Below are 27461 nucleotides of genomic sequence, written 5' to 3'. Positions count from 1 at the left end.
AGATACTCTAATTCATGCAAAGCACATACACAACAGCTTGAATGAAGAAGTAGAGTTTCAGCCTATACTGAGGGGTGGCCTACTCCAAGTATCTCCTCTTGGGAACAGGAGATCAAGAGCATGACCAAAAGCCAAGCACGCAGCAACACTCAAGTTGTAACTTCAGTTCATTTTGTCATGAAGACAAGCCCTTAAGCATTTAGTTGCAATTTAAACCACAAGTTTATATATACAGTTTAATTAAAGCACTTCCACATTCCATTTAAGCAAAACAGATTTTATCAGAAAGTTACACAAACCCAAAAAGCTTTATTTTTCAAAACCATACTTTATTTTTAAAGGCTGAGAGAAGTATTCAGAACTATATTTCTCAAGCAAAAAGATTCACATTTCATTCTGCAGGGTCATTAGTATGAGAAAAAGCATTTGGGGATTTATTTTTTGCAACTGCTGTTCAGTTCCTATACCAATGCAGATTTATTTTAAAATGGTAACATCAGTTATGGCTTAAGATACAGAATTACAAAAGAGTAACACAAATGTTGACACTCAGATGGTGAACAGGTAACTATGGTAATTTTTCCACAGAAAGATAAGGTTTTAGCTGAGACAAACAGAAGCAACAACTGTCTTTAGTGGTAGACAAATCAACTGAACATCATAAGCACAGACACTGCTGTAAGAATACCCACGCTGTTAATCCACAAGTGTTAGAATAACGGTTCTGCTCCAGTTACCTTTTCCTCCATATCACCAATCTCAAAAACATGGAAGTATGAAACCGACAACTGCTTTTTTTTTTTCTTTTTCTTTCTTTCTTTTTTTTTTTTTTTTTTTAAAGAAAAGGATACAAGAAAAGATGGAAGACAAAGTATGTGGTGAAGAAAGAGTCATCACCGCTACAGAGACAGCAGGACTTTGGCCAAGAAATTTTAATCAGTTAAGCACATAAGGACTCAAAACAGACTATGAACCCAGAGCTGCAATTTTGTTGGGTATTCTCCCCTTCACTGATTTGTAACTCTGCATTTACGTGTTCTGGATGGCTTGCATTCAGTGGAACAGAGGTAGTGATGGGAACAAGATTCCTTCCCTAAAGTTTCCAAAAAGATGAAACCTGGTAAGCACGGCCCTAAGGAAGGGCGAGTGCAACCAGCGGAGGACCTGCCAACTGGGAAAGGACAAGAGCACAAGCACAGACAGTAAGCTGCTCTCCCATACCCAGACTGATAAATAAAATGTTACATAAAGGTGCTGGACAAGAACTGAGCAAGTAACAAAACCACTGTGGCCTCTGCAATATGTACTTCATGCCAGGTTGTGCAAAGGATAGGACTGTACCTTTGTACAGTTGTGGTGATCAAAATAACACATTATTTGCAGTACTGCCAGAAGTTCCAGTGTGTAACTAGCTAGCACGGTTATACTGGTAATTTTAATAGCTATACAAAATCAGTCACCCATTTAAAAAAAAGAAAAAAAGGAGTTGTATTTGCAGACAATTCTTTTATCTAGTTAATTCTTCAGACTTGTCCCACCGTTGCTATTTGTGACTAGGCCCACTTTTCTGTCCTAAGGGAACTAAGACAGACTTCAACTGTTAAATTTCCTTCCTCTTTGCTCACTGAGAATAATAATAATAATTATATTTAAAAAAATACCCAAAACAACACAACAGCAGGTTTTTATCTTACACTCCTGAAATACTACAATTTCTTAGAGGAGCGCTCAAAGGAAACTGTCTAATACAATAAAAGGTTGCAACTATTAGACAAGGAGGGATGGTTGAAACTAGGCCATCTGACTGTAATTTGAGTGCTATAAATCAATCATTGAATAAAGCCAACGCTTGGGGCTAGAGAGCAGTTCTCTTAGCAACACCCCGTTTCTCTCAAGATCAGAGGTACAATGGTTTGTTTTATTGCAACACTGGTTAGCCAAATCCAATCCTCCCCATTCAGGTATGGTTTTTAAAGAACCAGGGATTTTATGGTTTACTGCCAAATTTGGCAGACAATTTACTGATGAGATTCATGACCTTGGGATTGTTCTGGTACTTGGACATATTTGCTGGGTTCTGGGCAACATCTTGGAATGCAACCATAACTTCTGGATCCTGCGGGACAAAAAGCAAAAAATTAGGACATTTATAAAACAAGTCTGCAAAAGTGAGTGGTTATGCGGTTCCAACACATACATCTAGTCTTGCTCAGCTTTTAACATGACAAGTACATTAGTTTTGGGCAAAAGGTCTCTAAAGAGAACCCAATGATGTAATGCACGTTGTTAACACTGCATCAGAAACACCAGAGTCATTACTGAACTTGTTACAGCAATAGCTCAATGCGTGAGAAGGGGGTAGGATAAGAGTTATTTTTCCCAGAACAGGAGCCATCACAGAGCCCCAGCTACTGGATTATTTCTATTCAGGCATTCTCAAATGCATTTTGAAGGAGACAGGAGCTCTATGTGTGTAGCACCCATGACAGGGTAATGCTCCTCTGAGCAACAGCTGCTACTCATCCCTTTCACCCCTCTTCCTTCCAGCTGCAGACACTTCTACCTGCTGGGCTGTGAGCAAATTTACGTGGCAATGTTTGGCTTTTAAAAATGCATCTAATTCTCAGTCATTCCCCACCTCCTCTGAGAAATCACACTTGGAAGAAAACCTTGTTACCTCTTCATCACACTACTGTGTTGCAGTTAATGTATATGTGAATGTATATATCAAAGGCAGTGTCAAAAAAGTAACATCATCATCTTCTCTATTTAGTATCAGAAGCATTAATACTTTTTTGTGTATTTCTAGTATACTTTTGGCCTGCATTGAACTAAAACTGATTTTACTCATTTCACATGTGTCTGTGTTGAACATTGCCCTTTAATTAATCTGTATAGCCCAATTTTACATCTCAGCTTGGAAAAAGGTTTTCATTAAAAACTTCTGCAAAGATTCAGGTTTTAATTCAGCTAAAATGCAAGCCGTTTATGATATCCAATACAAATCGTCTGCATCAGCTGTAGCTTCATCTGCTGTTCTTTCTAGCACATCGAAGTAGTTTCACAGGACAGTCTGCCCCAGACTTGCAGCCCATTGCTACCACAGATGTATTCTTTGGAAACCATCAAAAGCCAACTGGTGTCCTCAGACCTGTCTGTATCTAATATAGCATCAGACACAGACAAAAGCTGCTTAACAAGTCTGATTCAAAATTGCATCTGGTAGGTGTGGACTCCACTGAAATGACCCACACGGTTCAATCACGTTTTATACACGCTGGGAACCAAGAATAAAGTCTAATATTTTGTTAGAAGGATTTACAAGGGTTTTGTCTCCCTCATAAAAGGGAACCTGCCAAGTCTATTAAGAATAAGATGCTGAAGTTCAGAAAACAGACATTACGTATATTTTCTCCACTTTACAGGATTCCTATGCAAAGAAAAAAAGGAAGAATTTCACAATCTGAAACTTCTTGTATTTCTGATTTCAAAATAAGGCATTTGACTATAAAGATTGTGTCATGTTGTTAAATCATGTTTTCACCTGTATACAAATCTGGCAAAGCTGACGAAGCCTAGTTACTGGTTTGTGTCAAAGCACACCTAAATAAATGTTAAATATCTAATTTTATGCTACATGTTTTACGGTTCTATAAATTAACAGCAAGTAAATTATTCTGTACTTGTGCAACTCCCTGGAAGCCCACAACCTTAAACTGTTTATAAAAGCATTTAACACATGCAAGATTTCACACTGATGAGCAATATTACCAGAATAAAGTTTAAGACTGAGGATATCAACATTTCCACAGGGAAATATTTAGTACACAAGGTGGAACAGGAACCACCGCGTAAGCAAAAGGAAGTAATTATGTAAGTATAGTGAAACATTTCATTTTCTAATGCTCTAGTCTCTAGTTGCAGAAGGATGAAAAAATACTTAAAGGAAAAGTTATTATTCTTTTTTCTAACTTATAAATTTTGGTGGAAATCTGGGTCTAACATATGACTACATATCAAATAAGGAATATGTAGGTTCATCGTAGACATCACTCCTTTTGAAAAAAAAACCTTACAATTAACACATGACAGCTCTCCAAAACAAATGTCACGTTGTCTCCTGAGAAAGCAGTTACACATGCAAGAGAGGAAGTACTACAGAACCCCCTAGACAGACAAAACAGTAAAATAAGAGAAACACAACACACAAAAATTTCAGCCAATTCTTCTGGAAACTAAAAGGCTTAGGGGCAAATAAGCTAAAATAACATGTGTTGGAAACCACTGCAAAAGGCTACTGTTAAGAAGCCATAAAAAAGGAATACAACAGAGGTTTTGACAATTTGAGTCTTTTGTGCATAGAAGACTAGTATCAACCATAATTAAAAAAAAAAAAGGAAATATCCTGAAAACAGTAAATTTTCAGGTAAGGGAACCATAAATCTTCATTAAGAAAGTTTTTTATACTGGTTTACAGAGATCCTTATCCTTACTCCAATGATGAGCAATAACTTCTATAAACATGTCCATAGGCAGCCGTATCTGATTCTTTGGTTGCTTCTACAGATGACAAGCTGAATTTGACAGTGTAACGAGTTTAATCTAGCTTGTGTTCAGGCACACACAGTTATAAGGTTTACTGAGATGTTAACAGACTAAGGCTTATTTCAACATTAGCTCCTGCAGAGTAGTCTCAAAGATGATGAGACAAGTTACCAAGTCTATAGAGATTGAAAAGGTCCTTACTCTCAGAATATTCCAGTTTCAGCCATAACTCCTCACTATGAAAAGCCTCTACATACTATCAGTTTAAATAATTATCTGAAATTTAGCAATTTGGGAGATACTTGCGTGATTCAGTTATCTACAGACTTTTTCATGACACCTCAGATAACCTGCATAATAGCTGCCAGCTACCATTATCCATCAATATATTCCACAGCTGCACTGAGCAGAGGCCAAGTAGTAGAAAGTACTGTCTTCTAAGACTAGAGCTTATACTGCCAATTCAGAGAGGACCAGAGTGTAGTCAGCTGGAGATTTTGGGAAAAGGCAGCAGTGCAGACATACATGAAACGCTGAGTAAGTCATATCCAGATGTAAAGTTTGTACAAAGAGGTCAGCAAGAGACTCAAGGCTTTGCTGACAGGTCCTACATGTTAAAGCCTGCCTGCATTATCAGAAAGCACCATCATCACACATTCTTGCAATAGAGTCCTACAATATGTTGGCACATATATAATCAGCACACAGTGGAGTCTTCTTAAAGGCATGTGGCAAGTGCTTAATATTTAACTGCACCTCAAAGCTGTTCTCAGCAACTCTAATTTGAAACTCCTGTATTACAGCATAAATTAGCCATGTCATAGAATACAACTACAAGTCATGAGGTTTTTTTGGAAGGTTTGCATGCAGGTCAATGTTGCTGACCATCACAAACTAAGTAACGGTCTGTTTCCAAACACCTGCAACCACTAAGGGAAGCCATGAACTTTAGCATGGAAAGTGATGTCTTTTTTGTGATTTCAGGGCATACCAAATAACGGTCCTTTGTGATACTTTTAATTTGATAGGGATCATAGCTGTCCAATGAGCTGAGAACAAGATGCAACTAGTTTAACCACAGCAATCCAAAAAAACTAACAAGACACTTTCATATTTGATCATGTTAGCACACAAATATAACCATATAGCTCAGGTTTTTCTAGCCCACCTGCACCTAAAACTAATGTCAGATATGTTTTATTTAATCTGCTGGAATACTTCTCTCGTGTAAAAGTAGTTATGATATTGAGCAATTAATCAAGCCCAGTGGGGAAGTAAGCTTTCTGAATGTGAATTTAGAAAGTGTTGGATGCAGAAATATTTTGATACTACTCTGCCTGTGGCAAACCCCAAACACTTAATCCCCTAAGAGAAAGGCAATTCACATTTCAGTATTATTGTAATATATTGTATTTCAACAAACGCCATGATGTGTGTGCATTCAAAAAAGGAGCAACTGAATTATACCACGTGGACAATAACCATTCAGAGATGAAGAACTGTACATACCACATAGTTTTGCCTTTCATAGGCGAGTATGGGGCAGGGGTAGGGGCGTATTTAAGCTCCCATCAGTTTGAAAAACAGCTAGCACTGATTTCAGCCAGCCAGTTGCCACACACACACAATGAGATCATTTCACAACAGAAATAAGCAAGCATCCCACTGCTATCCAGAAGGTTCTTCCTTCCCTTAGCTCACAGGCACTGTTCTGCCCTTGTTCAGAACATTTAGGTTTGGTTTTAACAAATACTCACCTGCATGGCTGCAAGGACTTCTGGATCACTGAGAATCTCATTTATACCAGGCATACCTGCCATTCCTGGCATACCTCCAGGCATAGCCCCAGGAAATCCACCTGAAAACCCAAGACAAGAAGAACCCATGATGAAAAATATTTAATTAATCTATACAGGAGGCTCACTGAGAGACCAAGATGTACTTCCTTTGCCACACCTCTAATATCATATCTTTCATAACGCTGCAGCTGGCCCACTGAATGGAAAGCAAGGCCTTCACCTTTTCTTTCTGTGAACACCTGCACCTTATCTCATCCATTTTTTTAACACAATTGACTAGGAGGCTTATAATGAGTGTTAGGCTCTAGCACCTTGTACGCAAATGCAGTTATTTTTCTGATCAACTTAAATCAGGTAGGTCTCAAGCCCAGAAACACAAAGAGTTTGAATGCCTGGGGTGAGCAATTCAGGGCAAACGCAGACCAGTAGTAGTACGTCCCACACACATTCTGTGTTTGTCAGGAACTTTAGGTTTGAAAAAATTGTACCACCAGGAAAAGCACCATAAAAAAAAAATCCCTGAAGTGAAGCCTGAGCTTTTGTTTTTCAATCCTTAATTAGCAGCTACCCCAGCTGCACTGAACGGGGTAGATACGGTCTCTGTTTGGCTCCCCTGACAAACTGATCTAGCTGGAGAGCTCATGCAGCCTACCTCAACTACATCTCAATCTTCAAGAGCATTAGTACTTACTAACTCTAATTTCTCACCAATTTAATGTACTCAAAAATAACATCAAAAGCCTGATTTTCACAGAACTGTTCAAGGACAGCTTCTTTATAAGGTAAACTGCACTAGCTCCTTTGAGAAACTATTCTGTTTAACAATAGCTTGCAACCAGATATCCCTAATATTCTATCCAAATTCTCAACTTGAAAATGATTGTTCTTAAGTAGAATGGGTCCAAGGCACCCTGGGTAATTTAGAAAATGTTTTAATACTAAGTTTTTAAGCACATATTATTAAGCAAATACTGCATCTTTGTTTTCTCAGACCTAAATCTTTTCATTTTGCTATCCATCATTATTAATTCTGTCTTCCCTCTAGTTGCTACCTAGGATCAATCCTCTTTAAGGAGAATCCATTCCTCTTTCCACTAGTGCTCAAGGAATTATTTGTAAGCAAGTTCTAAACTTCATAAATATATTCCCCTCTGTCTTGAGACCAAATGCTACAAAAACAGTGGTTATAATGCTCCACATGGAAACAATAGTAACCCCTACGTCAAGTATTGGTGCTTAAAAATAAAATACCTGGGAAGCCACCTGGGAAACCACCAAACTGAGCTCCTCCTGCCTGTCGTCTTGCTTCTTCCTCCTGCAGATGAAAGCACATCATTCCACACAAAGCAATGGAACTGCAGCCTGTTTTCTACTGCTCAACTGGTTTTAGGAGAAAAAAACCCAAACAAACAGCTGACACTGTTTCAGGTAGGTAGGTTTATCACAATAAACAAATGTACAAAATCACTGGCAAGAAATAGCTGTATCTACAAAAACATACTACAGAGGATACAAGTTATGCAGAGTGTATTTTTACTGAATATGAACAGTATGATTTGTTTTAGCTCCTCAATTTACATTTTTAGAAATAACGCCCACCCCCAATATCTTAAAATATATCAGTAAAGCATGAAGAAAAAGCAAGCAAACTGTGTCAGGAAATGAGGAAGAGAAGCAAAGTATCATCCCAAATTTAAAACCTCCCACTTCAGGAGACATAAGTACTTTAAGTGAAAACTATTCTGTAACAGTCATACAATAAATGACTTATTAAATACAGCATTAGTAGATATTTCGGAGCCTGGTTTTGTCTTAAACAATAAAAGCAGATGCAGCACAATGCCCTCTTCCCCAGATTTCATTATTGGTCAAGTAACCAAGACAGAAACTGACTTTCTAAAACTTAATTATAAGACTTAAAATGAAAGTAATTCTTCTCTGCCATTCATTTTAACGAAAATGGCACTCTCCAAATTAAGAAATATTAAACCCTAAGTATTTACCCTTTGTGCTCTCTCATGCTCCTCCCGTGCCTTCTTCACTCTTTCCATTCTTTCCTTGATTTCCTTTTCTTCACGCTTCCGCTCATATTTTCGGCGATGTTCTGCAATCTTCTGGGCCTGTTCCAATAGAATACCAAGATTTCATATACATTCCTAACATTCACACAACGTATTTCAATAAAAAAATACATGTAAGCGTAACAATCTGCTTTTACCAGTTCTTAAAAGTAAGATCTGACATCACATCCTAAAAGCCCCTTTGTTTTAGGAGCCATTTGCTACTTCCTCTCTATGGCAATCAGTTATTCATGTCTACTCAGCCCTAACTGGATTCATCAGCACACACACTCTAGTATACTCCTTTTGCTGTAGAGCTCTGGGACTTGCACCATAGTGAGAACTTAAAACACTTTGTTATTCCACATCCCTTCGTGCTTTTATGCTGAAATATTAATTTCTGCACAGCTAAACCTGGCAACTGCCTGGAAAATGGAATTTTCACTGGCACAGCAACAGGAAATACACTTCCCCCTGCACACACACTTATTTTGGCTAGTGTTATTGCTGTACCAGGTGCCTTTGCAACACATACAGCTAGATGTAAACAGACCGAAGAATTCGTGAACCAAACCAAGAAAGGGCTGTTGGAGAGGAAGTTTGCTTCCTATTATTAGCTTTTTCTCAAGTCTATCGCATCTACAGACCCTGCAGAAGAGAGTAATTACCAACAAACTCCCCAAGGCTCCTCACTGTGGGCTCATTGTAACAACAGAGCACTAACTGTAGCACTGCTTTCCTGAAACCAGAATGTCCTTCTATGCCACTGCAAAAAATGGTTCATAGTTCCACAAATTGTGTATGATGATTACCCTGTAACAAAAAATATAGCAAAATCAAGGTTCAAGAACAGGGATGCTAACCATTACTACAGTGGATGTTCTCCTACTCTTTCACAATACTCCATGAATGAAGAAATAAAGTACTGAAGTTTCGATAAAACTTATTTTAGCTAGGAGACAATTCCATACCACATCGTTCTTGAAGTACATCTGCCAGAGAAAGCACACTGCAGCAGAGAACTGACTGATGTTGAACGCAGTATGCGTTATCAGAACCTGATGTCATGGCCATTCAATGGTTCATCAAAAGAAAGGTGTTTTTGGTTTTGCCTTTTTTTTTTTTTTAAAATGAAACATTAAGTTTCCAAAGTTTTGATTTTCATTGTTTCTAAGTATTTCTTAAAATTAACTAAGCATTTTTACAATTTGACACAGTCTTTCAGCTGAAAGTGCTACAAACTAAAGAGTGTGAGGAAATCTGGAAGTGAGTAAATTAGAAGGATTCATCTTCACTTATTAAAGATAAAAACTCACCCATATATTTTTCCTAGAGCTACATACACAAATTCTAACACAGTTGGCAACTACCCTTCAGTGTATCACAGATACTCGGCTGCTTCTGTGCATCAGCAGGTTAACTGGGAAATACAAGGCTCCCTCAGCCAATCACTAAGTATACCTCTTATAAAATAGGTTCAGACCTGAGACTTAATTCCATTTACCACAGGTCAATAGTCTTCAACACAGAAGACTAGTAAACTGTAAGACTGTGTCCATTGTTGTTTTGCTGGAGACAGCATCTTCTACAAAGACATGGTAGGAAAACTGAAAGCTGAACTTACTAAACAAAGGAATGTATATGCATGTGCGAAGTTGAGCTTGGCTGGCTGCCAGATGCTCACAAAGCCACTCTCTCACTCCCCCTCCTCAACAGGACAGGGCAAGAAAATAAGACAGAGAAGTTCCTGGCTTGAGATAAAGGCAGAGAGATCGCTCATCCATTACCATCATAGGCAAAAGACTCAACATGGGGAAGGAAGATTAATTTATTTATTGCCAATTAAAAACAGAGTAGGATGAAGACACACTAAGACAAAACTAAAGCCACCTTCCTGCTACTCCTCTTCTTCCCAAAGCTCAACTTCACTCCTTTGTTCCCCACCCTTCCACCTCCTCCCCCGCCCCTGAATGACACAGGGGGCTGTGGGCTGTGGTCAGCTCATACCACCGCACCTCTGCCACTCCTTCCTCCTCACACTTTTTTCCTGCTCCAGCACGGGGTCCCCACACAGGATAGTGTCTTTCACAAACTGCTCAAGTGTGGGCCCTTCTCACAGGCTGCAGTTCTTTAAGAACTAATCCAGCATGGGTCCTCCCCGCAGGGTACAGTCCTTAAACAAGACTGTTCCAGCATGGGTCCCCCACGGGCTGCAGCTGCTACCAGGAACCTGTTCCAGCATAGACTCTCCATGGCCTGCAGCTTCCTTCAGGGCACATCCACTTGCTCTGACATGGGGTCCTCCATGGTCTGCAGGGTGGATATCTGCTCCACTGCAGACCCCCATGGGCTCAAGGGGAACAACCTCCTTAACCATGGTCTCTTCCATGGGCTGCAGAGGAATCTCTGCTCCCATGCCTGGCACACCCCCTTCCCCTTTTCAGTGATCCTGGTGCCTGCAGGTTTACCTCTCTTTTTTGTTGGTTTTTTTTGGGTTTTTTTTTTTTATTATTGTCTTTACTCACCTTTCTCTCACAGCTGTTGTGCTGCCTTTGTTAATTCTTTCCTTAAGTATCTTATCACAGAAGCACCACCAGCATCACCAACTGGCTCAGCTTTGGCCAGCAGCGGGTCTGTTTTGGAGCCAGCTGGAACCAGCTCCATCTGCCACAGGGGCAGCCACGTGTCTCTTCTTACAAGAGGCCAGCTCTGCAGTCTCTAGCTCCCCCCAGCCTTGCCATGTAAACCAAATACAATGCAACAGCTGCAATCTGTGGTCTGTCAACCACTTTAATGGAACACACAAACAGATAAAAAAGAAAGCCTGCTATCAACAGTCTTATATTTGTTACACAGAAATCCTTTCTTAGATGAATGCTGGGGTCAATCACTTGAGAAAAGCTGAAAACCTGTCTCACTGAGGTTACTCTGCCCTCATGGGGTAGACTAATGAAAGTACAAATCACAGCAAAGAATGCTCCCTTTGTAAAATGTGGTTAGGATAAAATTTTAATTAAAAAACATCTTGAAAAATTCATTATCAGTGTTCTCTTGCTCTTCTGAATGTTTTTAGTCTAGATTCTAAAATGCCTGGCAAACTTTGACTGCTTCAGATTCTTCTGTTAAGATTTTTAGAAGGAACATACTATTTCATAGTTTGGTTACATGCCCAGCCCCAGAGACTCAGTTTCTCTACACAGAGCCATAAACAGCTGTGACTGAAGACAGAAGTATTTATAAACTCAGTCTGAAGTGTCAGATGACACACAAACATTCCCACAAGACAATGTATATCGGGAGAATTTGAAGGCAGCAGTGTCACTCAAAGAAACAGAGGAAGGACCTCCATTATGCCTCCCCACTTACTCTTGGTTGCACCTCCTTCAGCATGGCGCTAGCCTCTTCATCATAATCCAGTTTACAAGCTAATGCAAGATCATGAGCGGCCTCCTCCCAGTGACCTAGAAGTCTGGAATTCCAAAAACATGAACATTCAGAAGAAAAAAGAAAATAGAATGCCTATAAAAAGCAAACTCAAACTTCTCCAACATATTTACAACCATGCAGCATTCGGTATTTTTACCTGCAGCTATATGGACTTACAGAAGTTTAATAATCATGGTGTTTTCTGTAACCTGCATACTATAATGCCATTAGAGGATACTAGCTTGGTTTATATCCTTACAATAACTTTTGATTGCAGTAACAATGCCTGCCCCCCTCCCCCCCATCAGACAGTATCATTGTTTGCTATAAACAAGAAGGGTGTAACGGGGAGAAGGTACCCCACCTAAACACATGAAGCACATCAGTAAGGCACATGTTCAGTGCAAAACTACACATTCAGTGTTCTGTACAAGTCTATACCACCACTACCTCAATCGTAAGTGGACCCTCTTTACTCAGCACTCAAATGTCCTAGCTAACTGGATGCAGCATGTCTTAGTTGAAGAGGTCATACAAGTTACTGTGCACACTTAACTATTAATTTTATACAAACTCTTGATAATAAAAGTTGAATCAAATGGTAGGATTCTTAAATGGTCAAAGCACTTCTGCTTAGACAGAGGTAATAAAACAAAATATGCTCCAGTATTCTCACTCTTAAGACTCCATGGCATTTATTTGAACTGCAGACATTAACAAACTACTCTCTGAACGCTGTTTAAAAAGAAAAAAAAAAAAAAAAAAGGGGCTAAGTTCTATTTGCAAAACCTACCACTTTTATACAGACCATAAGGAAGGTCACACTTTTTCTGTCAGATTTATTGTAATTTAAAAGAATGTTTAACTATAGCTGGGGGGGGATGCACACTGGCTTAATGCCTTTTTAAATAACTGCACTGTTTGCTTAATCAAATATCAAAGGTATTTGATACCTTCAAGGTATCAAAGGGAAATTTGTTCCCTTAATTTACTATGCAAGAGAGCCCTAGTATCTAATGGAATAAGGGCAGCAAAGAAATGTTTAAGAATTATAGGTTAGTAAATAAAAACTGAACTAAAGGAAAACAAAAGACCTCTGCACAAATAAACCACACAGTCCTAGAACTCATGATCTTTCACAAATGATTAGAAAATGCTATTCAGAACAGCAGTAAGCCATTAGAAGTTAGTTTTTAAAAAAAAAAAAAAAAAAAAAAGAGGGAAAAAATGTTCCAGAAGGACTACTCATAAATTGCTATAAGTCACCAACACCCTTTCTTTCCTGTAAGCCATAGTTTCTTGGCTCACGGCTACTGTTCCAGGTACAAGATAGACAGTTCAGAGACACAGACAAGGAGAGAATGCATAAAAAAACCTGTTTCCCCCCCAGATAAGTAAAGAGATTATCAAGTACAGGTGCAGTTCATTACCTATGTGCTTTCCCCCTCCATTTGTAGGTCTGTGCCGAGTCAGGATTAATCTTGATGGCTCTGTCACAATCTCTAATGGCAGCATTTGGCTTCTGTAGTTTCACAAAAACACTGTGGGAACAAGAACATTTATTGTACATATTGAAATACCAAGTTACTAACTTAAGCTGGAAATAATTTTGGATGACTAACAGGCAAGCTAGTGAGATAATGCATTTGAAGAGCAGAGTTCAAAAAGATCTTGCAGTGATAATGAAGTCACTGAAATGTAGTTGTCCCCCTCCTCCATGCTTTTGCAGGTGAATCATTAGAAAGAAGCAAAAGCATTCATTGTTCAGACTCAAGCTTTGCCAGCAAGAATAACTTTAGTATCCTTTAGGAAAGGATATATAAATGCAAAGACAGCTCAATTCCAGTGTGTTTGGAGTCTACAACCAATGGCAACTAGCAATTTGAACAAAACAAAAGTAATATTATGCATGCCGTATTACATAGTCTTTAAAACAGTAAGACAAAAAAAGCATGAGTTATCATACAGGCTACAAGGATCAACAGCTAGAAACATCAGGAACTACAAAAGGAGATAGGAGATGAGCCACCAAAATTAAGAGGCAAAACAAAACACAAACACAGCAAGTAGCCCCAATTCTTTGTCAGTTTAGTGAAGTAACTGCTACACTACCCGAGCATATCACATTAACTAGTAGTGCAGTACTTCAAGAGGTTCAGGCATCTCAAATTAAAAGTCTTCGAAGGAAACACTAAAAAAAAACATTCATGCATTGGCAAAAGTATTTGATATTCAAGAAATTCCAAGTCAGAATTTCTGCCCTTTTACATCCTGAAACAATTGAAACAATTTACAACTTGAAAATAATTCATCAGTTATTAGAATGCCTGTAACTTCATCATTAAGGCTTGTTATAAGGCGAGCAGGAAGTTACACATTCTCTTCTAGAAACAGGTGAGCAGTGTCAGGAAACTGTCTCAAACCTACATCTCACCAATGAGACACTCCAATGCCGCTGGTTGCACAAAAACCCCAGCCTCCAAACCCACCAGAATCAAAACCCAAGCCCACCAGAGAGGTGGATTACTCAGCATTTAATCAGCACTGCTGTTACACGGCAAGTTTTACAATATCCTAATACACTGTTTGCTTATTTCTACAATAGACCAAATTGAGGCAACTTTTAAACTTCTCCTAACACTTTTTATTTATTATTGTTAATCCCAGTTCTGAGAAAATATGGCACTGTAAGACATTAAAAAACCCCAAACTACTACTGAGCTGGCAACAGGGTATTAAGGTACACAAGTGGTGTTACATGCAAAAACCTTGATATGAAAAGGAAAAAGCAGCAAGACATGTACCAGTTAAGAGGTACTAGAATGGAACAGTTAAAGGACACTAATTAATCCCATTGAAAGTCATCATATGTTGAACATTTCTTTGAATTATACCTTGCTATGGAAAAGATCCACTAAACTATCAAATCATCCATGGTTATTGGGGGTTTTGTGTAAAAGGAGAAAAAAACCCACACTTGTGGGAACTGCTTCTGCAACCCGTACTTACCCAGCCTTCCTCAAGAATTAGGAACATAAGTTTGTGTGTTATGAAGTCAGGGCTACCACATACTGAATCTGACTGTATTCCCAATGCATTATCTGCAGTCTGGTAGATGTAATTAGCAGTAAGGTGTGTACTGAATGAGTTGAGAATTAGGTGTGCCCTGTTCAAACGCAGGACTGTTTAATGGAAACAAGTCTACTTCACAGTGACGGATTTAATTTAGCAGGTACAACAGGGAGAGAATTCACATGATCCACAATTAACTTTGCATCTAAAGAGGACATGATTTCAATCATCTTAATCTCAGAATAAACCAGACTTTACAGGTGTGTGTATCCAGCATTACTCTAAACCAACACACCAAACGCCGTATCACCACAATGCATTTTGGAACATCATTCTGTTACTTTACTAACAGGATTCTTTATATGGTTGCTTCAGCAAACCTGGTTAATCACATAAATGAGAAAAATGCATGAAGTGTACTTTTCTCTTTTCCTGATGCTGTTTAAGTTTACACAGATCCTCAAGTTGCCATTACATTTAGGTTCCTTAAGCAAAATAACAGAACAGGCAGAAACATAAATCACTATTTTATAGTGACTAACCTTGCCCTCTTGGCGTACAAGATGGCCAAACAAGGATTCAGCTTGATAGCATCTGTGAACAAGTCAACAGCTTTCTGAAGTTCACCTGAAGATGAGTACCAGTAAGGTTTCAATTATTATGCAATGAAAATACACCCAAATTGCCAAAACTGCCTTACAAGGTGTTACCTCCCTAGGCACTTTTTAAGTGGACCATGGTCAACAAAGGAAAATCAATTTCTCCTTCTTGCTATGTTACTGAAGTACAAACTCCAACATTAATGCTTGAGAGAAAAGACTTTTCCCAGTGAAGTTTGTACATTTAACTTTGTATGCAATCAAACAGCAAGTCACCTCTTTATTACACAGCTTTTCACTGCATTAAGACAAACCACTAGAGACACCAATAGCAATATGCAGGGAAGTACTATAACTATCACTTTGTAATTAAGATGCTACAGTACCTCATTCACCTCATCCCTGCCCAAAATTATAGCTACATTGGGAAGACAGTACTTAGAGAAGCTTTCATGTTCTAGATAGTTTTGGGTAACCAACAGGAAGCACATTTTCTCTTCCTTGAAAGCATTCAAAACGGTCCAAGAGAATTTCTTCTTTTTTCTTTTAAAAGGAGAATCAACCTTACGTCCTTGAATAACGTACTAAAATCCAATTCATCACCTTCACTTAGAGCATTTATTGCTTCAGTCTTCTTCTCGTTAGCTTGATCCATCATCTCTTCAGTTACCTGAGGGGGAAAAAAAAAAAAAAAAAAAGAAAACCACACAAAATCCAGAAGTTGTAGAGTCCAGGCCAGAACTACCATGCCATGATAGGATCAAAGGAGGGAGCTCCAGTTTTCTAATTCCAGAACCTTGTTTTTAATTCGCATTGACATCATAGTTCAAAAAACAAAACAAAACTTCACGTTCAGCTTTGGAGACATTGGCCACCATTATTTTTAGCCAGAAAATGCTCTGAAGATAAGCTAAATAATGGCAGATTTCCATGTATCTAATCTTCATGGGTATTTTGATAAACTATTTTGGTGTTTTCTGAACTTTTTGATGGAATCTAACCTTGAGTAAGGACAGACTGGTTTTAAGCCAGTAAGTCTTCCATTTAGGAGAAAAAGAACCAAAGCAACAGCTGGCTACCTAGCTATACAGTATTCATCCCTCCTCAGCTGCTGTCCTTGACTAAACTTTAAACCTCCCCCCTATGTTTCCTGCTGCCATAGACGCTGAAAATACCGTGCTTACCTCCACGTTTTCATCTCCCATTTCTTGAGGGTCATCATTGTCTGGTTCAATCACTCCCTCATTGTCAATTTCTGGGGGAAAAACAAAAAGCAAGATTAAGCTCCATCCACAAACAGAATTTCCGGTATCATGTTCAAATTGGTGAAGCGTGATAAAGTAATGTATTTTCCCCACCTAAGTCACTCTCTTCACTTTCTGGTTCAGGTGATTTAACTGGCTCCTCTGGCTGTTCTTCTGCTTTGCCCTGAAAGAGAAATGTATTTGAAAGCATACATTATTTCTGACTGACATTCTGTTCCCACTCTAATAAATAACAATGCACCAGAAAATCCAAAATTCACCTTCAAAGCATCAGGTCCCTCTAATGGCTAAACTGTTTTATTTTTAAGACACAAAACTCCTTCCTTCCTCCTCTCAGATTAAGTCTGTCATACATACAAATAATTCAGAGCCCAAATTTTGACTCATGTACTACCTTTATTGGTACAGCCTTGCCTTCAAAATCAAATAATCCAGATAAACCATAAATATTAATACTGAACATGAGGCAGCAGTGTGCCCAGGTGGCCAAGATGACCAACAGCATCCTGGCTCGCATCCAAAGTAGTGTGGCCAGCAGGACAAGGGAAGTGATTGTCCCCCTATACTTGGCACTGGTGAGGCCACACCTTGAATCCCATGTTCAGTTTTGGGCCCCTCACTTCAAGAGGGACGTAGAGGTGCTGAAGCATGTTTAGAGAAGGGCAACAAAGCTGGTGAAGGGTCTGGAGAACAAGTAGTGGCTGAGGGAACGAACTGGAGTTTAGTCTGGAGAAGAGGAGACTCAAGAGGGATCTTACTGCTCTCTACAACTACCTGAAAGGAGGCTGTAAGCAGGTGGGGATAAATTTCTTCTCCCAGACAACTAGCACCAGGACAACAGGAAACAGCCTCAAGTTATGCCAGGGGAGGTTTAGATTGCGTATTAGGAAAAACTTCTCCGCTGAAAGGGTGGTCAAGCATTAGAACAGGCTGACCAGGGAGACAGTGGAATCACCATCCCTGTAAGTATTAAAAAAAAAAAAAAAAAAAAAAGCATAGATGCAGTACCTAGGGACATGATTTGGTGGTGGACTCGGCAGTCCTGGGTTAACAGCTAGACTTAGTGATCTCAAAGGTCTTTTCCAACCTAAATGATTCTAAGATTCTATGATAACAACCAATTAAGAACCAGTTTTGCAATGAATACTAACCAACCTTTCCAATCTTCCTGCCTTCCCTCACACAGCCCCTGGATCAAAAATTCTCTCAATCTAATACTGTTAGGCTAAGATCTTTAGCAGGGAACAGTAAGCTGGTGACAATGATTAAAATACTGTTTCTATTTGCCAAGGTCATAAATCTTTGCCACTTGTGCGTACTTAGAATGTTTTTTCAAATGTTTTCCTATCAACTTCTAAGTGCATTGCTAATTTCCTCTGGATCCCACAACTTAGCAGCACATCCTGCTTTATCACAGACATAAGGAGCTTGTTTTCATAGTCAGTGTCTCAGACTATACTCACTACATACACACAATCCCTCCATACAATTCTAATTAACAAACTAACAGCATCCACTGTCTTGTTAAATGCCAAAAAAAAAAAAAAAAAAAAAAAAAGAAGATTCTACTTTTTCCCAAAAGAATTTCAAGCTTGGGAAAATCCTGCTATTAATATCTATAAGCCAAATTTATTACCTCCCTTAAAACAAATCAACAAAAAAAACCCACAACTCTTCCACAATACTTCCTTAAATAGTTGATAGTTCGACTGTTCACTTTGTTACCCATTGTGCTCACTAATATTTCTTCTCATACAAATATTATAATTTTACCCACTAATAACTACAGAAGAGGTATATAAACAGACAACAAGAACATTAAAAAAAATAATCAAGACTTGGTTTGGCATTTGCATTGCACAGAACATCAGGCATTCAGGATTAGGGAAATGGAGCATAATAACACTTGCAATAAACTAGGAAGCCATCTGTAACAAGACATGTACAATGTGCAGGCTTCAGACCGAACTACCATACTCACTCACCCTACTGTATTCACCCACCCTATTGGAGTGAAAATTGACAGCAGTTTTCCTTCTTCTCAGTAATTTTTGCAGAGTCCAAATGTTATTTTTCAATGATAAATTCTTCATATCTTACCTTACTTGTCTCCTCTGTGGAGGCAGTGGCTGGAGCAGGTGGTATTGTGCCTCCCATACTTTTTAGCAAAAGAGAGAAAAAAAAACAAAACACCAGAACAGTAAGATTATCAAAATACTGACATATATTACATAGATTCAAATCCTGCTGATAATCTCAGGTTTTTGTTGTGACACAAAACATGATGATCCAATTCACTGTAAAATCAGCAAATAAAAAGCACACATCCACCACATTTTTCTCAGTGTAATATAACGCACATTGTGTCTGTTGGCTTCCTTCACCTACAACTCCAGTGCCCTGTACTCATGCACATGACATATCACCCATCCACCCACCCTTTCTCACAAGGAGAAGCTACCTCCCTGGCTCAAATGGGTTTTCTCCTTACCATGTAACTTAAAACATAAGTCAAAACAAAATATTATAGATATTACTAAAACTAGAATTATTTTTGGAACAGAAGTAAAACAAGTTAAGAGAACCATAGTGGCCTAAAATGCTTATGCAATTAAAAAACTGATGCACTGAAAAAAAATTCACTTCTTTTATATATTGCAATATTCACGCTTTTCCTTAGCTACATATAAGGAGCTTTCTCTGTATAGACAGCATTCTTTCAATATAGAATAAACTTCTATATTATATCGACTTTGGTTAGCAGCCAGAAATAAGCATAGGCTGAATTCTCCAGCTGTTTCATGTAACATCTAATCATCCCTAAAGGCAGGCTGCCACAAGGATGACCGTTCCCATACATCCTCTGCCCCGCATTCCCATGTACTGATAGTTTTCAATTGCTCTGGCCATACACACCTCACAGGGAAAAACCCATTTCTATCAAGTCAGCAGCCTTGACTAACTCCTTGGGGCCCCACACAACTGGTCAGGTGTGATGCAGGGGAGAGGAAAAGGAAGTGGGCAAACAGGAGTGGGCAGGACTCTCTGCAGATATTACTTTCAGAAATTAGTGCAACATAAAACTATACCCTAAGGATGAGATCCTACAGCTTAAGTCAAGCTGCTGCAGTTCCATTCTCCCCTCGTTCCTTCCTCCCGTCGCCAGCACCATCTCACAGTCAGGCTCTAAACTGGCTAAAAAAAAAGCTGGATGCGGCAAGACAGGACAAGGGTGAATTGGGGGAGAAAGAGTAGAAGAGGGAAGAGCAAGTGGCAGGATTGACAGGTCCTGGAACAAAGCCCTGCAGCAAAAGGCAAGGAAACAGCACTACACTACCTCTAGCTTACAGGGATAAACTGCCACAAATACATACCACAAGTTACAAAAACCTGCATCTTCTGAAGCCATTTCAAAAATCTACATGTGTCCTTGGAATGTTGACATTACTACTTAATCTAAGCTGTACTGCAAGGACTAAACAACTGCAGTCTGATAAATTGTTACAGAGCTAGACAAAACACGCAGTACATGTAGTAACTGATCCTCCTAAATTTTTACCCTCCTAGGCTGACAACAGGGCACATAATTCTCTACCAGTCTGTAAACATCAGATAATTTTTTCTAGGACTATAGGGACTGTCTAGGAAAGCCTTGGAACTTTTCTTCTGCACAAAGGCAACTACAAATTCTGAAGCATTTTAGCAGTGCTAATAGCTCATATCCAGGGTAACACAATGATCACAAGTAATGCTTGTTGAAAACGTTGGGGTTTTTCTTTCTTTAACAGTAAGATTCTTTCAAAGCCTGACTTACTGAAAAGAGACCAACAACCCTCTAACTCAAAAAAAGTCAGCAATATTCCCAGCTTCCAATCATGTACTTAAAAACAGCTCAAGCAAGGAGAAAAAAGAAAAAAAAATATCATAGGAATCAAATACCTTGAATTATCTCAAGGCTGAAACAACTAAAATCTCCTCTGCCCTCCTCACATCCTCCCCAAAACTATCCAAACTTAGAACAGTCTATGAGATATGTTTAACTAATATATATGCACATTTTATAATATGCTATTTCATGAACTGCCAAGGCTAAACAGTTTCAACCCTAGCTCTTGAAAATATTTTTACTATCCAGCTATCCTCTGTTAAAACTGGAGTTACAATCCCAGAACAATTAAAAAGCAAGTTATTCTAAAATCCCTTAAACCAGTATTTGATTACAACAACTAAAAGCACAGCAAGGATATATGCAAAGTTTCCAATATATTTAACCTGAATGGCATACAGATACATGAGACACTCTTGTAGGAAAAGGCAGGCACTGAGCAGTATAAACAGTGCACATGCACACACAAAAAGACTTTCAAATAAAGCTTTGTGCTAGAACAGAGCCGTGCAACTCCAGGAACAACTCTTGGGAGCTGTCAGGACTCTATTGCAACAATGACTCCATACTTCCATTCATCAGAGTGATGAGAAGTGCTGCTTTTATTACTTGTTGGTATAACTGCAATTGTTATTCTGCATCCACTTTCATACTGACAGCAAAATTATCTTTAGAAACCGATTACCATGAATTCAAAAGGGTCAAGATCTATCTGAACAAAACAACAGAAGGCAAAAAGCCCTATTCATCAATTAGGGATTCTCTGCTTAATTTTAAGGACTGCTATTGTTTCTTTGTTCATCTGAAAAACGTTCCCTTTAATGACTTATTTTGTAACAATTCAAAATATTTATATTTTTCTGCAATTATGAAAAACCAGGCATGACTAAATGGAATGTCAAAACACTTTCCAAACATAATCACACTAGTGTATGCTTTCTATACAGACACTATCTATATAAAAACCAAATACAACAGCTAGATAAAATAAAGGTTAGAACATAACAAGTGCACGAAAATAGCTAAGACAAGGTTTCTGATGCAATATTAACAGCAAGTCAGAAATAAAGCATCCCATTCTGGCTTTATGAGCAGTCAGCATCATTTGAGTTAGAATCATTAGCATTAAGAAAAATAAAATCATCAGAAATTTAACTGAAAAGTTTAATGACAGATTTCAGTATCATTAGCCATTATTCTGTATTCACTCACAACATTACCTTGGTGGCTAAACTTGTGTCTTTCAGATTAATACAAGTAAGGCTGACAGAGATATAGGACTCAGTGAGTTTATTTCCACCTGAATCCAGGCCATGCTAAGTTTCAAGTAGTTTCCGAAGAATGAGAAGGCCCTATAAATGCACTTAATAGTCCTACTGCAAACAGCACTCTTATGGAAGGGCAGAGGGGAACCCACCAAACTTCCAGACAGCTTGACATGAAAAATCATTTGGCTACCACCCCAAATATCCAAGTGTATAACGTACCCAAATATTTGCCTCAAATATGTGAGGAAAACCAGAAAACTTGAGTACTATAGAAGGTTCTACTTTGAAGTATTTTTTAACTTCTGAGATAAAGATATCCAGTGAAGGTTTTACATGGAAAAAACACTCAGCAGTTCAAAACCTACTCTATAATACAAGCATCCTTCTATTAACCAAATACAAACTCTAAAACTTATAATCTGGAAATCAGAGCCCTCCCCATTAACATGGAAAAAGTTAGCAATCAGATTATCACCTTCCATTCCCTAATGCTTTCTTTGGCCAAAAGAAGTCAGTGTTCTTCCTCTCCCTCCCAATACTCTGTTCACACCTCCAGAATTATGCAACACAAGAATGGCAGTTACCTAGGGTGAGGCACATAAGTCTTTCACACAAGCGAAAGGAACTAAAGACTTGCAGTAGAGTAAAATAGACATGCATCTCCTTCCTAGGCAGGAGGAGTTATGCACAGCTACTACTTGTCCTGCACAACAAAGCAAAGTTAAATAGCTGTGGTTTACAACCATGCCAATATTCAGATGCATAAAAAGTCTAAACATCACTGCAAAAAAAGCCAAACTAAGTTCAGTGTAGCCATTTCCATTATATGACATACTGTGAAATGCCTTACTTTTATGTGTCTATATATATGGACACAAAGCCCCACTAGTTTTTCAACCGATTATGAGTACTATACAACCAAAAGTACAGTTTAAATACTTTTAGATTGAAGTTTAAAGCAAATTTTCTAAAACAAATCCCAGTTTGTCACTAGATAAAAAATCTTTTAACTTCCCCTTTCATAAAAGTTGTATCTACAAGGACTTTCTTCATTTCTCAGCGCTCTTTAGAGTAGCGAGGGTTGTAGCTATGGAAGCTGAGCAGGGGTACCCTAGCTGAATACAGGGGTTCTGTGGGTTCGCTGCCAGCAAAGGACCTCAGCCCTTCCAACCGGCTGCTTCTGGGTGCTCAGGATAGAGCCCAAGGGTGTTTTCATATTGAGTAGCATCTGCTACGACAGGCCGCAAGCGCACAGAAAGCCATGTGCAGCGTGAATAGCAGATGCTTGAGGTGCCCCGCAGGGGAGCGACATTTCAACTACTCGATACGTGAAACTTCCAAGAGGCAAAACACATTTTGGCCAGGAACCGTCCCGCCTGTTCAACTGTCGCGTATTTCATGCTTTTGGGTACCAGGATATAACTCACCTCCCCACAAACTCGGCTCCCTTTATGACAGGCTAGCCAACTCTGCTGCATAATGCGAGAATTAGCTCGGTAAATACTATTGTGGGGCTTTCCAGCCTGGAAAGCTGAGCCTCTGAGACGGCCGAGGGGCAAGCTTTTGCAACGGGAACAGCCAGAGTTTAAAAACAAACCAAACAAACAAACAACACTCCCCCCCGCCCCAAGTCTTTTTTAACGCCGGAGCCGTAACCCCGGGGCGGCCTCCGGCGGGAAAGGAAGGAGGGAGGGGAGGAGGGAGGGGAGGCCGCAGCGCGCGGAACCGCCCCCAGGCCGGGACCCGCCGGGCAGCACCGGGCGGGACGCGCAGCGGGCGCCCCCGGCCCCCTTCCCGGCCACGCGGCGGGGCCGTGCACCGGCACGTGCCTGCCACCCCCCCTCCCCCGCCGGCAAGGCCCGCCCCCTCCCCCCTACCGCGTCCCGCGCCAGACAACCCCTCCCCCCCCCCACACCTCCCCTCACGGCCACCTCAGCGGCGGCGCGGCCCGTGACCCACCTCTCCACCCACTCGCGGAGGAAGGCCAGCTCCTCGGTGTGCAGCAGGCCCGGGTTCTGCTTGCAGAGCCTGACGAAGGCCCGCAGCTCGCTCAGCTTGCGCGAGTCCATAGCGCAACGGCGGGGAAGCGGCGGCGCTCAACCTCGCTCGCTCCCCTGCCCTACCGCCGCGCGGCGCCGACGAAGCTTCCAGCCCGTCCCGCCCCCCCGAGGCCCCACCCCCGCCCGCCGGGCCCCGCCCGCCCCAGGGACTGGCCCCGCCCTGCCGCCGCGCAGCGGCGGGAACGTTCTAGAAGCGGAGGTGGCCGCTGAGTCATGCCTGGTGCGGCATAGCTCCCTGTTTCGTATCGCCGCCCACCCCTCCTCGCCCTGCGCTGCCGGGATCCCGCCGTGGCCCTGGCTCCCCCTCACGCCTCCCGGCCGGGCGGCACAGGCGGGCGCGGCGGGCGCCTCAGGCGACGATCATTGGCGGCGGCGGCCGCGCTCGCTGATGGTGTCAGAGCGCGGCGCCGCGGCGGGGAAGGCCCGGCCATGCGCGGGCTGGGCCGGCGCAGGGGCGCCTGGGCCTGACGGGGGCGCGGGCAGGCGGCCGGTCGGGCGCCGCGGTAGCCGCGTCCCTCGGACATGTCGCGCCTCTCGGCCCGCAGGCTTGGCGCGGCGCTGAGGGGCTGGCGCGGCTTCTCAGGTCAGAGTCCTTCTCCCCCCACGTGCCTTACTCCGCTCTGCCGGTGCAGCCGCACTCGGTGCAGCAGGGCCCTGCCCGGCCTCCGCCCTCGGGGCTCCGGTAACGCCGCCGGGGCCATGCTCAGCGCTACCGCCGCTTAGGGCCTTCCTTCTGTCCCGGCCCAGCTGGGCTTAACGGGCCTGGGCAACCGTTCCGCGGGGCGTGCGGGAGGCGGCGCTCCCGGCAGCGAAGCTGTAGCCCCAGCCGCGTTGTATCCGTGGGAAGAACGGCTTATTACTTGACAAATAAAGCACCGATGTGGAAAGCTTCTCGCTGTCTTTAAAACACTGCTTTATTTCATAGTTGCTGTGTTCTCCTGTCGCGTTGCGAGCTATCCTGCTTGTCTCCTCTGTACGTGGAGAGGAACTGAGAACACTTTTTTAGACAACCCAAAAAAGCCGAAATCCCATTGCACTGCCTCAGCCTCCTAGACTGTTAGTCCAGTCAGTCATTACACAGCGAACGCTTCATGTTATGACTCTCACCTGTCATGCATAAGTAATCTTCAATTAGCAGCTAGCCATACTGGCTCCCACAGAAAATCCGTGGTCTGCATGTTTTGCTATAAGTCTCTTTGAGTCTCGGCCTTGCTGAAAGGCCCACAGCTGTTCTGCTGCTGCTGTGCTTGCTTATGCTAGTGAAGAGTTGATTATTATTTGTTCTAAAAATCCAGTGCTGTGCTACAGCAGCATGAGTTGATTTTTGTAGTAGTCGCATGTCAAGTGACATAAAAGAGAACCAGTTTCCAAAACATCAGCTGGTAGATGTTAGGAAACTGATTACTGTCTCCTTCCATGTGTCTGATGATTTGCATCTAGGCACAAGCAATTTTTGGCTGCAAAAGGCTGTGACTGCAAATTCCAAAGTAGTAAAGTTTGTGACATTTAGTTTTTGTCTTATCGTGCACACCCCCAGCTCCCAAATGCACACTTCTAACTCTCTTTAAAATTTGTCTGCTTTGGCTGTTTGTGGATTTGGAAGTGGGATGCATAACTATGCTTCTGATGAACTGCCTTCAATTTGGCTAACGCTACTGTCAAGTAAGTCAAATACATAAACAGGGAGTCCGGAGTGTCGTTCATCAGGAAAAAAATTGCATTGCTGCGTAAATGTGTGTTAGTTGATGGCTTCTTTTTAGCATTATTAGTAAAAAAAAAAAACAAACCCAAACTGGAAGGGCCTTGAAAACTATAATTGTTCTGGATAAGTGGTATTTTTTTAAGACATAGTCAAGAAATGATAGGCAGATGTGCTTCACGCTCTGTGGTGTTTGTGGGAAGCAAGGGAGGGAGAGTGCCAAGTGCATCACACCCACATGAATAAACAGATGTGCAAACCAACATAGCTTTCTGGGTTTTCTTCTGGGTTGTCAGGTTTAGTGCGTGTTAATTTCTTCCGATTTGATTTATGAATATTTGATCATTAGTTGAGTTGTGTGCACGTTGTTTCACAAAATATTGTGGTAGACAACAAACTGAGAAGTTAAGGAGGGATATTTATGTGTTATAAGGTTAGTGAATGCTACTAAGAGTCAAGTGTATGGAGGATGATTTTGCAGTTTTCTAACAAGAAAGGTCTTTTACCTTGACATGGTGCATTTCTTTTGCTCTAGTTTGCAAGTCATGTGCTCTCCGAAGATTTTCAATCCAGCCTGCCCAGCAGAAGAGGATTCCAAACCGGTACTTGGGCCAGCCCAGCCCCTTCACACACCCACACCTTCTCAAACCAGGTTAGATTCAGGTGCTGTATAAGGCAATCATTGGTATTTTCTTGTCTGTATTTTTCTGAGGTGTCTAGGACAGAGTATTAATTTGCTGCATCATAGGTGTCCATGGTTTCAGCTGTTTGTGATTCTCATCATTAGGCAGTAATTATATTTAGTAGCTAATTTCCTTGTCTGAGATGATACTGAGTCCACAAATAGGCTTCACATGTTAGCTTTTTACCTTTTTTCTTGTGGCATGCTTGGTGTTGCTTACTTTGGTACTGCAGACCTTTCACGGGAGTGGCATTTCACGAGCTTGTTGCCCTGCAAATACATATGATTTATATTAAGGGGGAGACCTTTGTGCAAGCTGAACTGCCAGAATGCTTCATATCCAATGTCTTGTGAGTCACAAAATAAAGGTCTCATTCAGAAAAGGAGATGGGGGGAGAGACATTGATAGATAGACACCACTTGTCAAAAGAAAATAGCCCCTTCAGAAGAGTATTCAAAGCTGGAAAAGAAGAAAAAGAGACTTGTGGCTATGAAGTTAGATGGTGGCGGTGAAAGAGAAGCTGAGGTGCAGGTTTTTGAGATTAATGAAAATGAGCATGTAGGTATGAGATGACCATGATTAAAAAAATTTGGAAGTGAAAATATATTCAAGAATGTATCCAGCAAAGCATTCTAGTTATGTGTTGTCTTTCCATAGGTGGGTAAACGGGGAGAACAGATGACTATATAACCATATACCTCTATATTTAATTGTAGAATAATGCCAGTCAGAAGGAACCTCACAAAGTTAGCAGGGCCACCCTCTGCTCAAAGCTGGGCTAACTTGAATATTAGCTCAGGGTACTGATTAACAGCTCACAGTAAGTGAGGCTGACCATTTTAAAGGTATTCACTGGAAGAGAATTCTAGCTGCCCACAGTAATTTTCCATTTAATAAGGGAGTGATGTTTTCCTTAAAATAGTATGACATTGGTTTGTTACAATTATTGTTTTAAAAATGAAATGCCTTTAAGGCAAAGAGAATTTCCAGGCCTCGCAGTCAGAAGACAAATGGGATTTCCGTGTTTCACCTCATTGCAGCTTCTAAACTTCACTGGACTGTGGTTGTTAGAAAACTGACTGGAATGTGGTGGAGCATG

General features: G+C 40.8%; 2 protein-coding genes across 11 annotated transcripts in view; one reads left to right on the top strand and one right to left on the bottom strand.

Annotated features, from left to right (window-relative positions):
- Positions 1-308: 308 nt before the first annotated feature.
- ST13 (ST13 Hsp70 interacting protein) lies at positions 309-24078 on the bottom strand. Its single transcript, XM_055808926.1, has 12 exons — positions 23880-24078; positions 18867-18924; positions 16860-16929; positions 16686-16756; positions 16105-16171; positions 15445-15529; positions 13261-13371; positions 11771-11873; positions 8348-8464; positions 7596-7659; positions 6303-6403; positions 309-2116 (listed from the first exon to the last, which is right to left on the bottom strand). The coding sequence occupies exons 1-12, from the start codon at positions 23987-23989 to the stop codon at positions 1988-1990; spliced, it is 1086 nt and encodes a 361-aa protein (XP_055664901.1). The 5' UTR covers positions 23990-24078; the 3' UTR covers positions 309-1987.
- Positions 24079-24164: 86 nt separating this feature from the next.
- The window catches only part of XPNPEP3 (X-prolyl aminopeptidase 3), a 36917-nt gene continuing 33620 nt past the window's right edge, over positions 24165-27461 (top strand). For 7 of the 10 annotated variants that reach the window (XR_008747884.1, XR_008747886.1, XR_008747885.1 and 4 more), the window contains exons 1-2: positions 24165-24563; positions 26215-26331. Coding sequence is in view for 4 of the 10 variants with exons in the window: in XM_055808923.1 (XP_055664898.1) it covers positions 24503-24563; positions 26215-26331 (178 nt within the window). In the remaining 6 variants the exon portion in view is untranslated. The other 3 variants (XM_055808924.1, XM_027786695.2, XM_027786694.2) reach the window with 3 other exon arrangements.

The sequence above is a fragment of the Falco peregrinus genome, chromosome 6, assembly GCF_023634155.1.
Source record: "Falco peregrinus isolate bFalPer1 chromosome 6, bFalPer1.pri, whole genome shotgun sequence".
NCBI classification, from domain to species: Eukaryota; Metazoa; Chordata; class Aves; order Falconiformes; family Falconidae; genus Falco; species Falco peregrinus.
Note: the sequence above shows the minus strand (reverse complement) of the source record. Positions and strands in the feature narration are given on the sequence as shown.

What these genes read in the sequence shown, in the direction of transcription:
- ST13 (XM_055808926.1), bottom strand. Translation starts at nt 23,989, where the DNA reads ATGGACTCGCGCAAGCTGAGCGAGCTGCGGGCCTTCGTCAGGCTCTGC. An exon ending in CTCCGCGAGTGGGTGGAGAG is followed by an intron (nt 18,925 to 23,879) that starts GTGGGTCACGGG and finishes TTTGCTAAAAAG; the next exon opens with TATGGGAGGCACAATACCAC. An exon ending in TTGTACGCCAAGAGGGCAAG is followed by an intron (nt 13,372 to 15,444) that starts GTTAGTCACTAT and finishes TTGTTCCCACAG; the next exon opens with TGTTTTTGTGAAACTACAGA.